Source organism: Zalophus californianus, chromosome 1 (assembly GCF_009762305.2).
Source record: "Zalophus californianus isolate mZalCal1 chromosome 1, mZalCal1.pri.v2, whole genome shotgun sequence".
Classification (NCBI taxonomy): Eukaryota; Metazoa; Chordata; class Mammalia; order Carnivora; family Otariidae; genus Zalophus; species Zalophus californianus.
The window spans coordinates 183,595,253-183,610,520 of NC_045595.1; the positions used below are offsets into that span (position 1 = coordinate 183,595,253).

General features: G+C 33.7%; 1 protein-coding gene across 1 annotated transcript in view; it reads left to right on the plus strand.

The window, feature by feature from the left end:
* ROBO1 (roundabout guidance receptor 1) overlaps nucleotides 1-15,268 on the plus strand; it is a 1,115,645-nt gene that overhangs the window by 150,717 nt on the left and 949,660 nt on the right. The window contains 1 exon segment of the mRNA XM_027585188.2: nucleotides 9,964-10,100. Within this exon segment, the coding sequence (XP_027440989.2) occupies nucleotides 10,013-10,100 (88 nt within the window). The 5' untranslated portion in view covers nucleotides 9,964-10,012.

Genomic DNA, 15,268 nt, shown 5'->3' on the forward strand with positions numbered 1-15,268 from the left:
CATTCTTGCTTCTGCTTAAATGTCTTTTTGCACAGAGCTCTTTACATCCTGGCTTTGTTCTATATTTTCAACTTCCTCTCTAAGCAAAGCCTCACACATACATGTCACCTGAAATCCCACCCAAATAAAATCATTTATTGTTCTTTAAACACACAGACTCCTTCCTCCATGCCTCAGCACAGTTGATACTTTTGTTTTGAATTCTGCTCCTCTCCAGTTTTAAACTGTTTTTGGCTCGATCAACAACAACCATTCCTTCAAGATCCATTGAAATGTTCACTTCTGTGGTGAACTTTTTCCAGTTTGCCAGAAGCCTAATTGCTTCAATCTCATAGAACAGTACTCTATTAAACTCTGTGATAGAAATGATCATCCTACATGTAACTTATCTGGGTCTGTTTCCCCTGCCATAATACAAGCTCTTTCTGGGCAAAGACTGTGTGGTATTCATTTTGGAATCTTAGAATGGCACATAATAGGTTCTCAAAGAAATATTATTAAATAAATGAAGTATAGGTACAGGGGCATGGTCATTTTAATATGCTTTTTGGTATATTCTTGCTTTGTTTTGTCTCTAGAAAAGGTATTCTAATAGTGGCATCATATTCCGTTAAATACATTTTTTAAACCTTATTAGATATTTGTACTTATTGGTGTTGAATAGTAGCACAGCTTGGGTTGTTCGCCTTTAATTTGTGGAATGGCTGGCTTTAATTGAAGTCTTGGTCTCTAAAGTGAAAAAAAAGAGTTACCAGGCATTCCTTTTCAATTAGATTAAACAGAGAAAAGAGAATGATCACGGCAGCACTCTCTGAAAGGTGAGGATGTTCAGAAGATAACTAACCTCACTTGCTATACAATTGGTTTGTTGTTACTTCCAGGAACTGCCACCAGAACATGCTTGCTAAATCAACTGTTCAGTTTCTCTTATTTTCTCTCATTCTTGTGCTTTCTCCCTTTTTCTCCTCTCTACCCCTCTGTATTTCTCCCTTTCAGTATAAGTGTCAAGCCAGACTAGCTTCATATCTAACTTTTCTTTGACCAAACCAATGCCCAGACAATTTCCTCTAATTTCTGTTATCATGCTAAGATAAATCTGACTTATTGGAGGCAACACTTATTTTTAGAATAGCGAGGCCGTTGATGTTTATTTCCACATTATGTTACTTGAAAGATGATATTTTCTAGAAAAATATGTCTGCAACTGGATTCACTTTTAGCTAGGATGACCAAACATCATGTGTCCCACTAATTTTCATCAGAATGATGAAATGAAAAATATGATTGAAGGTCAAGTGGGCATAGAATTCATCTGACGCAGAGCTAATGTGAGCAGAGCATTTTGAAAATTGCTTTTGTTTGAAAATTGCTTTTTGTCTTTGTGTACATGAGTACACGTTTAAGGAATCATCTTTGTGAATTTGAACATTGATTTTGAAGAATGCCTGATGTGCTGTTTTCTTTTTAGCTACAAAATGAGAAAAAGGAAACAATTCTGGTGGAATTTTCTTTATATTAAATCTTTACATTCTATCTACATCTTTACATGCAACATTTCTTTGCATTAAATTATCTTTTAAATTTCCTCATTCTTAACATAATTCTGCTAATATATGAACACAATCTTTTTCTTAAGCAAGTCTGAAAGTTAGGTTGCCTGAAGCAACCCTATAATTAAAGAGAAAGAAGATAAAAAATCTCCATTTTGCTGTCTTTACCTTTGCCTTTATGTTAGCAATACTAATGAACTTCATTATGTTTAGGGTGAAAAATTGATTTGAGCCTTTCTTCAGTTACTGCTGTGCTTTTTTTCTCCCTCCCCCCTTAAGGATTTGTGCAGTTTAATTTGGCATTGATTCTTTAATGATTATGGTAGCTATAGTAGAGAGACGTGTTTATCTTCATCATGTCCTGTAGATAGCATATTACATTTATTTTTATACATAACTGCATTTCAATCATTTAGATAAGATACTGTAGCCAGTGGTTGACAACCATCTTACTGTCTTTATTGATTTTATATTTTAATCTTGAAATGCATATATGAATTCTTGCAATTCACTGTGTTAAAATGTCTAATTCAAAAGTCATGCTAGCATTGCTTTAAACCAGTGATGAAATGCCAACTTCAGTATGCTGAAAGGAGACCAAACATTAGAACTTATGGTGATTGCTAGTTTGACTGTCTTCAGGCTGCTCATAGTACTTTATTTGAAGATGTCAATCAGTATATGCCATGTGCAATGTTTTAAGAACTATTGAATACTTCAGATTCTCATTTTGTAGCAATAAAATAATTATTTGTCCTTTCTTTCTGATGATTCTCCTAAAACTGTAACTTAGTAATGTTCTTAGAACACCTCACTGCTAGTTGATATTTTTGATGTTTTTCTTTTCTTTTCTTTTTTTTTAAGATTTTATTTATTTGAGAGAGAGAAAGAGAAACAAGCAGGGGGGGGCAGAGGAAGAGAGAGAGAGAGAGAGAAGCAGACTCCCAGTTGAGCAGGGAGCCCCATGCAGGGCTTGATCCCCAGACCCAGAGATCATGACATGAGCTGAAGGCAGTTGCTTAACCAACTGAGCCACCCAGGCATCCCAATATTTTTCTTTTAAATAATCTTCAGTTTCATCGCTATGTCTTTAAACACCATAATGAGTGAAATGTATAAAACAACCAGAAGTTTAATATTTTGGAAGTTTTAGGAATATAGCAGATCCTTAAATTTTGGCAATATAGGAATATAGCAGATCCTTAAATTTTGGCAAATTGCTTACTGTCTTAGGGCTGCTATCACAAAATGCCTTAGACTAGGTGGATTGTAAACAACAGAAATTTATTTCTCATATTTCTGGAGGTTGGGAAGTTCAACATCAAGTCCCTGGCAGATCTGGTGTTTGATGAGGGCCGATTCTTGGCTCACAGACAGCAGGCTTCCCTTCTCCCCATGACTATCTGGGCTCTTTTGTAAGGGAACTAATCTCATTCATGAAGACTCCATCCTCATGACCTAATCACCTCCCAGAGGCCCCATCTCCTAAAATCATCATATTGGGGATGTGATGATTAAGTTTCAACATATAAATTTTGAGCAGACAGAAACATTGTCCATGGCATTTTTTGAATTTAGTGTAGGTTGAAGAGTAAGAATTCTAAAACATTGTATGTCTCAGATTACTTTATCTTTTGACTCTTAATTCATGGTAACATATCTGTCTACATGGTCCTAATAGATGGACTACGTTAAGTAAATTGACTAAATAAATTTTTAAAAAAAGTTAGTTTCTTCGACTCTTTGTCCTGACTTGGTAACGTATTTCAGTTCATTTTGGATACAAAATAGAGAGTCTCAAATCCTCTCATTCTTTATATACAGCCTGAGGTTTATCACCATGTCCTGAGTTTTCTCATGGTATATTTTAAAATGGTGTGTTTCCTGGAAATGTAATGAGAATTAATTAGTCTTTGTGAAATGAGTGGAGGCATAATTGGATATAGGGTCTGTGATCCATCCAAATAAAACTGAAGTGTGAATAGTAATATAGCTCTGCCTACAGATCCAGGAGCTTCAAGACATTAGGTGACCAACCACTGAAAATCTTGCTAATTCCCTTACTTCCTCTAGTCCTGATTGACTCTACCCTGTTTTCCAGGTTTGTCTTTATCTTGCCTTCACTCCTTTATTTTTTAATCATGGATTTTATTCTCAGTATTGATTTGAAACTCATTTTCCTAGAGTCTTTTGCTTATAGTTTCTTTTTTTCCTCTTTTTTCTTTACAAAATCCATACATATAAATGAAGTCAGAAAGTTAATAATGACACTTTAAACCTAGGATATTAATAATTTGGGGTTTAGGATAATGTAAACATTTGACTAAATATATAGTATCTACATCCTCCTAAGAATGATGGGTTCCCTAAGTATATGAGAAGGCAAAGGTATTATAAATGAATTATAAAGCAAGTGTCTGTGTGTATAAGTGTTTTAATCTATTTAGCCCTAAACCCTACATGTGTGCTTTAAGTGCTCTGCTTTTTGTTTATTTGTTTGTTTCAAGTTTTTATTTAAATTCTGGTTGGTTAACATATAGGGTGATGTTGGTTTCAGGAGTAGAATTTAGTGATTCATCTCTTGCATATTACACCCAATGCTCATCACAACAAGTGCCCTTCTTAATACCCATCACTCATTTAAGTGCCCTGCTTGTATATGTAGTATGCTATTTTCAAATAATACTTTTTGTAAGAGATGTGACATTAACTCAAGAACTTGGTAATAATTTTTCCAGTTTAACTTGTCTATATAAAAGCATTAAATCAGCATTTTTAGAAGGTATTATATACCTTTTATTATTATTTCAAATTTAAAGCACCCCCAACTAAACAGAAGCCATAATAAATTCTTAATAGGGTTCCCTACAGACTTATACATGTATTATTATTCTAGAGAACTCTAAAGTAAGAGTAAATTACCGGTCATTTATAAAAATTACACACATACACCTACATACATTTCTTATTAAGCTTTCCATTTACTAGATGGATATTTTGAAAATAGCAGCACACATTTCCTCTTTCTTTTTTCTTTTTTTTTTTTTCTTTTTTGGCTTCTAGTGTCATATGCTTCGCCAAATTCTATTGCCTTTCCTTTGCAGTGTCTTAATATTTATACCTTCTTTTTATCCCCCTAAGTAGACTTTTATAAAGGATCCTGTTCACCACACATTTGAGAATATACTAATAATCCTCTACATGGTTCTTTTGTCTTGATTCACTTTCATTCCCAAGTTATATAGTTGTTACCTAGTTTTATCTTCCCATGTGCCATCACACTGTTGATAAGAAAAAAACCTTGAATTAGCCTTGTATTCAGGACTTTGCAGTTCTTTGATGTTTTGATTTCGTGGAAAGAAAAATAGTAGAGTTGATTTCAATTCACTTATATGTGCTAATGACATATATTCATGCAGACAAGTCTCATGAAGGTTCTGAACTCATAATGTCATATGGAAGATAATGATTTATGTATTATTTTCCTGATATAATTAAATCTGATGGGCTAATAAATAAACTGTGAAGTGCTGCATATAGATTATGTCTTATTTATTTTTATTTTTTATTTCATATCTTCTGTTTTAGCAACACTTATCTGCACAATGGTTGTCTCCCCTCACTCTCTTTCCTGGTTTCTGCAGTTGTGTGATTTCAACACACCCTGTAAAGCCTAGGCCACCCCAGTCGCCTCCCCACCTTCAGCTTCTTCCATGGCCGACTTCATCCTTTGTGTCTTTGTCACTAATATATAATAAATTATCTGCTGCTCTAACATTAAGAGTGTAGATTTGTTTCATGTCTCTATGAATCTCCACTGCCTGGCACAGAGCTCTCCATATATTAACTGTGCAAAAATGTTTATTAACTATTTGTTTGATTTTTTTTTAAGATTTTATTTATTTATTTGCTAGAGAGAGAGAGAGCATGGGTGAGAGAGAGTGAGCAAGAGTACAAGCAGGGGGAGCTGCAGGCAGAGGGAGAAGCAGGCTCCCCACTGCGCAAGGAGCCCGATGCGGGACTCGATCCCAGGACCCTGAGATCATGACCTGAGCCGAAGGCAGCCGCTTAACCAACTGAGCCACCCAGGCATCCCAACTATTTGTTTATTTATAGCTCTCTCGTCAAACCTAATTTTGCATTCTTAAGTCTTTTTTAAAGTTCCAGAACTTGCCAAAGACTCTTTTGAGTTGAGACCTTTAATTTTCATGATCGATTTTCCTTTAGGTGTTTTAGGGGGTAGTGTCATTTGAATAGACCAAACTTCAGTTTATCTCATTTGTAAAGAAGGAGAGTATCTCCTTACTGCGTGTAGTTTGCTGACTGATTCATCTATTATATGCAGAATTCAAAAGGAGTCTGGCCTTTCCTGGTCTTTGATCTCACAAGGACAGCCAGGTTTGGTGCTCACCTATTACCCACTGGCCACTGTTAGTTCTTTCATCTAAGACTAGGACAAAGAAAATCAACAGTTCCTGGTTTTGTTGTGTTGGGGAACATTTCCAGCTGTTCTAACTTTTGACTCATTGGGTGATAATCAGTTAAGCAGAAGCTGAATATGATGAAAAGTTTGGGAAGATGAGATTCCAAAACTATTTTGATTTCCCAGAGCACTCTTTGTTTTCAACTGAAAAGGAAAACTAAGAGATTAGTATAACTTAAAGAAGAACAAATTTTGGTTAGTAACAAGGAAAGCTTTGGTAAATATAGTTTCTGTCCTAAATATGAGAGAGAGAGAGAGAGAGAGTGAGTTACCTATGCTGAAGAGTTTCAGAAGAGACTGAAATATATTCATTGTGATCCACTGATACGCTTAAGTAATCCAAAATGTATGCCTAAAGAAGTATGTTTTACTTTGTTGAACCATGAATTTACCTAAATTAATTTCTTATAGGACTTTTCTCCTTTCCAAGAAATTTCATAGTAATTATTAGAACAAGTTAAAACTATCTTTAAGGCAGTCCTCCTCCTAAGAGCAGGCAGGCAATGCATTTATTTTTATTTGAAAATGCACACCAGCAACACATATTCATGCACAGCATATGCATATAAAATTTTAGCTTTTAACACCAAGGCACCTGTGGAAAGTATCTATATCACCATTGGGGTGGACATTACATAGCTCTATATGTTTGTTAAATTTAAACCTATGCTGTAAATGGTTTCATTTTATCATATATAAATTTAACTTAATAAAGTTCATGAAACTAAATCAAAACCCCTAATGTCTTATAAGTTAAACCTAAAACAGACACTATTCAAATGTGAAGCAACATGTAAATGCAAATCAAAAATTGTTTCCATCTTCATCCTGGAAGAACCTCATTGGATGCTATTTGAAGTTGGGAGTCATGGTGTTATTAATATTAATAGATATAAGGTGATGAAACAGACACTCTTCTAGACACTCCATGCGTATTATCTCACCTGATGATGTAACTATTATTATTCACATTTTATATTTGAGAAAGATGAGATTAAGAAAGCTTAAATTTTTTTTGCCTAAAGTCAAACAACATGAGTGGTAGAGCTGAGATTCATACCCAAGAATTTAGTATTACCATCTGTGCTTCTAGAATAGTACACTGTGTTACTTCCATAGATTTATCATTCCCAACAAAATTATAAATCTTAAAACAAATTTAAGATTTGTTTATTTATTTGAAAGAGAGAAAGCACAATCCTATTAATGTAACTGGCAGAAGTTCAATTATAATAAATATTTATACTTCCAGGTTTATTTTGTTATGATTATTGCATTGATTTTACTTTATTTTTAAAGGCTATTTTTTAAAGATTTATTTATTTGAGAGAGAGCGAGAGCGAGAGTGAGCACATGAGTGGGGGAAGGGGCAGAAGGAGAGAATCTCAAGCGGACTTCCTGTTGAGCACCGTGCCGGACCCTGGGCTCAGTCTCACAACCCATGAGATCATGACCTGAGCTGAAATCACAAGTTGGAGGCTTAACTGACTGAGCCCCTTAGGTGCCCCTGTTGCATTGATTTTAAAAGAATGCACATGTTTTATGTGGGCTTTTATTTTCAATGGCTAGTGGCAGCAAATAAGTTATTTGTAATTAATAATGAAATTGTTAGAATATAAGCAACCACAGATATGAACATCTCAGTTTCAATAAATATACTTTAAAGTATCATTTAACTAATATAATAATTCTAAATTTTCAAATAATAAGCAAATCATAAATAACCTCTAGGTTCAAACATGCTTTTATTTACATCAAAAGCTGAGGCAAAACTACTATAAGGAATAATTTACTATAGTTTACTATAAAACTATAAGGAATATAAGATCTAGAGTTTATCTCAAAACAGGAACTCTGATGTCTAGTGCACATAATAATCAAATGTTAGAGAAAGGAGGAAGATGGGAATATCCCTAGGCAAGCAGAATCCAGATGACAGGGTATCTGTTATATCAAAACCCAGTCAAGCAGAAATTACTAGGATGCAGTATATTTATACATTTTCTCTGGAAGAACTGATCATCTCTACATCACTGAGAAATGTGACTATAAGCCAAAATACCAAGGGATAACTGAGAAGAAGCCTCTGGACAAACTAACAATTGCAGAGTTTGAAGAGTGGAACTGTTCATCTACATTTGTGATTATCTGAAATCTAATCTATGTTCTACTGTCATTTGACACTTAAAACAGATAATACATGGAAGATAATGGGGGTATGTGATGTCATTTATGAGTAGGATACCAGGGTAAGGAGAGTTACAAAGGCATTAGCTCCAGTCAAAGAAAATGGATAACAAACATGAGCCTACAGTAGCCTACGGTAGCCAAGAATATTTCTTTGCAGGCAAGGTTCTAGCCCAGACAGGAGGAGCTTGCAGAATTCTGAAAGAGAAGAAATAATCCTCAAATATCTTAAGTGAATTTAGTGATTGTGGTGTCTGGCAGGAGGATTAGGAGGCTCTGCTAAAGGAAAACTTGGCAATTAACTGTACAGTGATAAGAAAGTAGGACAGCTCAGCTCACCTAGATAAATTGATGGTGGCTTTGTGGGAGTAAACCTACAGACTCAAGTAGGTCATCCTTTTTTCAAGTTGGCATTCTGAGTGTCACAAGATGTGTGCTAGAACTTTCTTTTTCTTTAGAGACACATTACATTTTCTTTGTGCTAGATTTATTTATGTATTTTTGACTAAGTGAGTACATGTCTTTCTATGTCCTAGCTCCTAAATGTCATGTTAAGTCCTGCAAAGTATTCTTGTGTAATGTCACCTGACTCCCGACCCCACCAGCCATTGGTTTCATTTCCTTTCCCAGGGTCCTTTGTAAACATTTATTATGTTTCTGTACTGTGGTTATGGCTTCCATGCTAACTTCCTTCATAATTACTTTATATCCTTCACATTCCTACCAGAGTTATCTTCTCAATAATTTGAGTCATATTATTATCTATCATTAAATTCTACAGCGATTCCTCATTGCCTGTCTTTATCTTTCCAGTTTTCTATCATACTGTATTCTGGCAAACTCTACTATCAGCCAAATAACTCCCCTTACAGTTCCCTGAATATATCAATGTATTGTTGGAATACACACACACACATGCATATATATATATATATATATATATATATATATATTTCCTTTGGATATTTGGTTATTTTGTTCTCTCATTTGAATAGTATTTTCTATTTATCAGATACTATCTCATATCACAAATGCCATGTCTTTAGTGTAAGTTTGGTCAGTTCTCCCAAGCAAAACTGATCCATCTTCCTCCTGAATTCCTGTAGTTTTATTCTGCCATCTGTTAAAGTCATCATCTACAAGGCACTATTTTATATTTCTTGGGTCCATCATGACTGATAACAGAGTGCTTTTTCAGAATAGAACATCTACAAAAGTTTTTTTTTTTAAAGTGTTTATAAATTGATGTCATTAAAGTGACCTCAAATTGTTTGTATACCTGAATAAAGAGAAAATATTTAGTTTTGTCTTCTGCTGTATCTTCAAAGTAGCATTGTGACTTGCTCATTATAAGCTGTTTATAAATATTTGCTTAGTGAATGAGTAAGTTTTCTGGACCCTAGAGTTTTCTGGACCTGATGAGAGTGTTCCAACTAAATTGGTGAGAAAACAAAAACATGTATCTGGTATTGCCTAAATGCTAGAGAAAACCAATGAATTATTTGCTGATTATATCTGATTGAAAATGCATTTTCAAAATAAATACTATATTTGTTCAAAATGTATATCCTAAAATATATTCAGTGTAAGTTGTATTTAACTACTTACATATTTTGTCATTTTGAAAAGTGATATTTCAAATGCATTTAAACTATAATTTTTCACAAAATATTTTTAGTACTATCTTTATCTCAACATAGCTAACCATTAAAAAATAATTTGCTATTTGTTTTTTTCTTCCAGATAAAACCTATCTGTCACTGGCTGGGTGTAATGCAAGGAAGGGACAAAGATGAAATGGAAACATGTTCCTTTTTTGGTCATAATATCACTCCTCAGCTTGTCCAAAGATCACCTGTTCCAGGCCCAGATTATTGCAGGTAAGTGCCATGCATCTGTTTTATCAAATCAAAACCAGTATACTTTCTTTGCTTTAAATTCATTTTTCATTGTGTGTCTTGTAAATCAAACTTGTTCATTTGCTTTCAAACATGTAAGTCTGTGTGAATGGTTTTCTTAAGTATGCATGCTGATATGTTTCAGGGATCAAATATTCTTGAATACAGAGCACTTTATTAATTCCCTAGAGAAAGTGAGAAAATTGACAAAAATATTCACTGTTACTGAAACATGTGAAGAGTTATTAGATTAACTTGGTGAATTAGAGTGGTGGAAGAAGAATAATTATAGTTGAGAAGAAATGTGTAACACAAAAAGAAAAGCAGTTACAAATGCATGTTAGTACCATAGAAAAGGGCCGTCAAGAAGAGTGAAGTATTTAAACCTGAAATTCCTTTAGAGGGGTGACATGTTAATTAACAGGCTGAACAATGTCAGAGTAAAAATGCAATATGCTGCCATAGTTACTGTTGTTTCCAGTGAAGTTAGAACTGGTTTCCTTGAAGTCATAATTTTATTAATGGTGCTAGAATAACATTGCTGTAAAAAGCTTTACTCAAACTCTTTTATAGGAAATTAACTAAACCCAATGCTATGGTACAGGAAAATTGAAAAATATATTGATACACTAATCAAAATATAATGTCAACTTTCCTCTAAGATAAAACTATGGGATTGAATTGTAGTTAATTTGGATAGGTTTAATTTATCATCATAATTTAGACAAGTTATTCATAAAAGAATGGCAGATGGTGTTGCATTAAATTAAACCTTGAAGTTGGGATTTTATTTATTTTACTGTTGTATTTATTTTAATATTTGGCACCTATATGTAATTTATCATTTGTATCCACACACAAATCAGAATTTTCAAATAATCTAGGAGCTTGACTTTTTCTCCCTTGCTAGGTTAAAATGGATACCTGGCAGATAAGGGAGTTGTGAATAAACAAATGGAATTATATCTGTTAAAAACATTTCCATAGGGTGAAGTATACAGAAAATTTAGTCTGTTGTAGCAAAGTACATTTAGCTACTTTGTACTTAATACACTACTGAAATTACTAAAAGTTTTTATTTTTAACCTGTTTCTACATTCCCTTCTCTTTCCAGAATTCTGTTGAGTATTGCTTTAAATTAGTGAATGAACCAAATATCAAAGATTGGCACTATGAAAAAAGGGCATTTTTAAAGTTTGTGAAAAATGCAAATTAAGTACAAAATAATTCATCATTTTTCAAATGGTCAGGCAGAGTAAAGAGGGTATTTGTATGAAAATGTTTGAAAACCATGACTGTAGATACATACAGATACAGATTATAGCTTAGGTATAATTATCCTTAAACTGGCCAGCCAGTGACTAGTATAGGTCAATAAATTTAATCCATGATCTAGTTATCAAGCAGGTAATCAAATCTCAAAATGATCACGTGTCATTTGAATCATCTTTACCTAGATATCTGGAAGAAGGAATGCATGCATTATTGTGTATGGTGGGGATGAGTAAGGTTTATGTATGAAATATAAAGTTACCTTTCATTCAAGAAGATCTTGTATCATTTCAAAGAAGACCAATCAGCTTGAACATTTAGGTCTAAAATTTGTCAAAACTCTGCAATTACTATCCTATATGCAAACACTTGTATAACTAAAGAGAGCTTAAAATAAGTGAGTTTATTGCTTCATACAATACGTAGGTTGGTTTCAGAGGTGATCAATCAGTTTTCATTTAGTTAACAAGATGTCCTACAGATTAGTAACTCAGGGCCCACTGTGAGGCAACACCTTAAAAAGAAATACGAGTACTGACTGAAAAAGGGATGCATAAAGTTAAATGTCTGTCTTGTTCAGGACAACAGAGTTCAAGAATTATTTCAAAGTAACTTACCTGCCAAAAGAAATATACTGTTAGCTTTTCAAAAGTAATACCTACGGACCAGAAGTCATTTTCCTACCCGCTTGCCCCCCAGGAGCATTGGTTTCAGGCTAAGGGGGTGACAAAACTACTGAGAGTAGTCACCGGCTTCAGATTCTCCTCTCCTTCGTGTTAATCCTAGAATGAACTGAGGCCCTGATGTCTTTCATTGTTGTGGTTCTAGCTTTCTCAAGTTCAGTAGAGATCCGGACCTGGAGTGAATTTAGTGGAGTTTAGAGGGAGCAATGATGGGAAAAACTGTTTCTCATTCACCTGATTTACCTCCACTCTTCACCTTGAGAAAAGAATATTCTCCTTCATCAGAAATTTATTGCAAAAGGTAGATAAATGAAAAAAAGTCACAAGTTTCTGAAAAACTAAGAGGTATATCATCTCTAGAACTTAACTTGATGACTTATCTTAGCAGAAGTGTAGACAGGCACAAGATGCCTCAGGGCACAAAATAAAAAAAAACAATGCAAATAACCATCACAATGCAGATTATTTTATTAACACAATAATCAAGCGGTTTTCAATAAAGCTGTGACTTGGTTACTTGGTGTCATTAAATATTAAAATATTTGAATATAACGCTTGGCTTGATGGATAACCCAGCTTACATTTTTTTTTTATTTTCTCTTCTGTCTCCCTATATAATGCATTGTTAAAACAGCTTATCTTTTATCATATTTACATTTTCGTATATTTACAATATTGTATGGGAAGTGGTTGGTGTGTCAGGGTGGGTGGCCTAGAAATCACACATTTTAAATCAAAAAATACTTTTGTTTAAAACTATAAATCAGTTTTAAGAGAAAGGAATAATTAAAAGGTGGATTCTGGAAATGGTTAGGCCACTCTAACAATTCAAGAGTCGTTGCCTTCATTCCATATAGAGCCTGTTGAAAACCTGCCTCTGAATGAAAACCACTGCTAGACATTTGTCTTGTCACTTTACCTCATCTCTTATTTACATACAAAGCACTCTTAAGCCAACTGTTTATCTCCTGAGGCATTCTGTATCTGGGCTATGCCACATCTTTATTTAATCTCTCCTACAAAGGAATCTGACAGATACCCATCTTTACATTTTAAACATCCACCTCTGATTGCAACAGATGTCAGGAAGACAATGAAAGACAAATGTTAAATGATATGTTTTAAAAGTATACATTTTGCATACAGTGGGTTGATTTGAAAATTTGAAGAGCATCTATGGTAAAAAAAAAAAAAGTGTTGAATTCTAGGTGTATATTGTAAGATTTTAAATGGAATTACATGGGATGGGGGACGCCCACAAGGTTGCATTTCTATTTGAATAAATCCGACAGCCCACTTTAAAAGTTAAACGTGATTTATTTTTCCCTCTCTCTTCTCTAAATATGCAGCAGCGTTTTCCTTCATTAAAGATGCAGGTGCTGACAGGGTGATTTCCTTTGCCCTGCCTCATGTCAACAAGGCTTGAGTGTGAAATTGTCTGAAATGATTTGCTGCTTACCCTCCCCACCTATCCATTCACCAACCCTTCAGTACCTTGCTGTTTTACCTAGAGGATGGTAATTGCAAGGAGCTAAGTGTTATCTGGGTTTGAATCATCTATAGATAAATTTTGAATTTTAAACAAAGAATTCTTCATGTAAAAATCTAGAAACGATAGGACACATGTACATACAATTCCCAAATATACCTATTTTTGTGTGTTTTCTTTTTTTCACATGCCTAACAGATTGTTGAATAGATTGAGGGATTGTTTCAGATTTTAAAAATCTCCTTTGTAATGTAAAAACGATAAAATAGAAAGTCTATTTCTGAAACTGAAATGTGATAGAATCTTCAAACATTTCTTTTGGAGTACGTTATTTAACTAATAATGCTGCATATATACATCCTACAAAGGTTTTTATCTACAGGAATCATTTTTCCAATGGTTGTGATTAGTTTCTGTAGCACAGTAGTCATGGGCAGTGATAAGAAAAATGCCTATTATTTGCAGTTTATAGAGATCGCTTATTCATGGGCAGTTTGATTTTTTAAACTGCATTGACTATTCAGAAATTAATTAATTTTACAAACTTAAAAAGTTAATTGTCTCTTCTATTAGAATATAACATTTAAACTTAAAAGTACTTTAACAGGTTACTTAGCTCTTTCAATTATGCACTGATAGAGGTGTTACTATAAACAAAAGTAAAAAATAAGTATAAATAAATATGTAAATAAACAAAAGTGATATGATTTTATGTGCTAGTTAACAAATCTGTATGACTCTAGAATTGCCTCTTAATGTATTTCCCATAGATTGTACTTTTCAGAAACACTTTAGATGTTCATTAAAAATAAAGTTTTCTAGGGCCCATGGCAGAATCACTGAAACAGAGAGAGCCTGGGCTTGAAGCCCCAAAACCTGAAGTTTTATAAGCACCCCAAATTACTCTAATACACAGAAAATTTGAGAAACACTGCTTTGGACAAACTTTAGGTTGATAAATAGTTGAGTGCATTAAGAAATGTTTACTCTCTGAGGAAGGAGTCACATGAAAGGGGGATAAAAGTATCTTCAAATACTTTTGAAATTTTGAAAAATTTCAAGATATTTTCAAATATCTTGAATATCTTTTAGATATTTCAAGGATTTGGGGGAGCAGATTTGAGGCTATTGCTGGTTTATTTTGCTTTGTTTTTACCCATTTTTTTGCTATTTTGATCTCATAGTAATAGTTAGAGATTCAGAAATATCGTTGTTCACACTGGAGGAAAGGCACTAAACTGTCAGTGAAAATTAACGTATATATTTTAAAATGGCTTTATAAAATATTTAGTTTTGCCTAATTAGTACAATTTCTCCTAAATTTTGACCACGCCTTAATGAAATGTTTATTCAGACATTAGGTGTCTGGGAATTTATAACCAAATTAGAATAATATATCAATTATGCAAATTTTCTGTAAAAAGAGATTAAGAGCCCAGTGTTTTTCATTATAACTAATGGGAGCCCTAGCTACTTCTGCCTTCATGGGTTCCTTCCACCATAAAGAATATTAAACATATTTTAATGTTTGTGTTGACATTAACATGAGTATAATCTTTCACTTTTTCTGATTTTAAAATAAATTAAAATATTTTCATGGGCCCCTAACTGTATTGTTGGCCCATACTATGCCACTGTGGCTAGTGGGCAAGTCAGTTTGGTTAAGAACCATGAAAAGACAAAGTATGAATTTATGACTTATACCT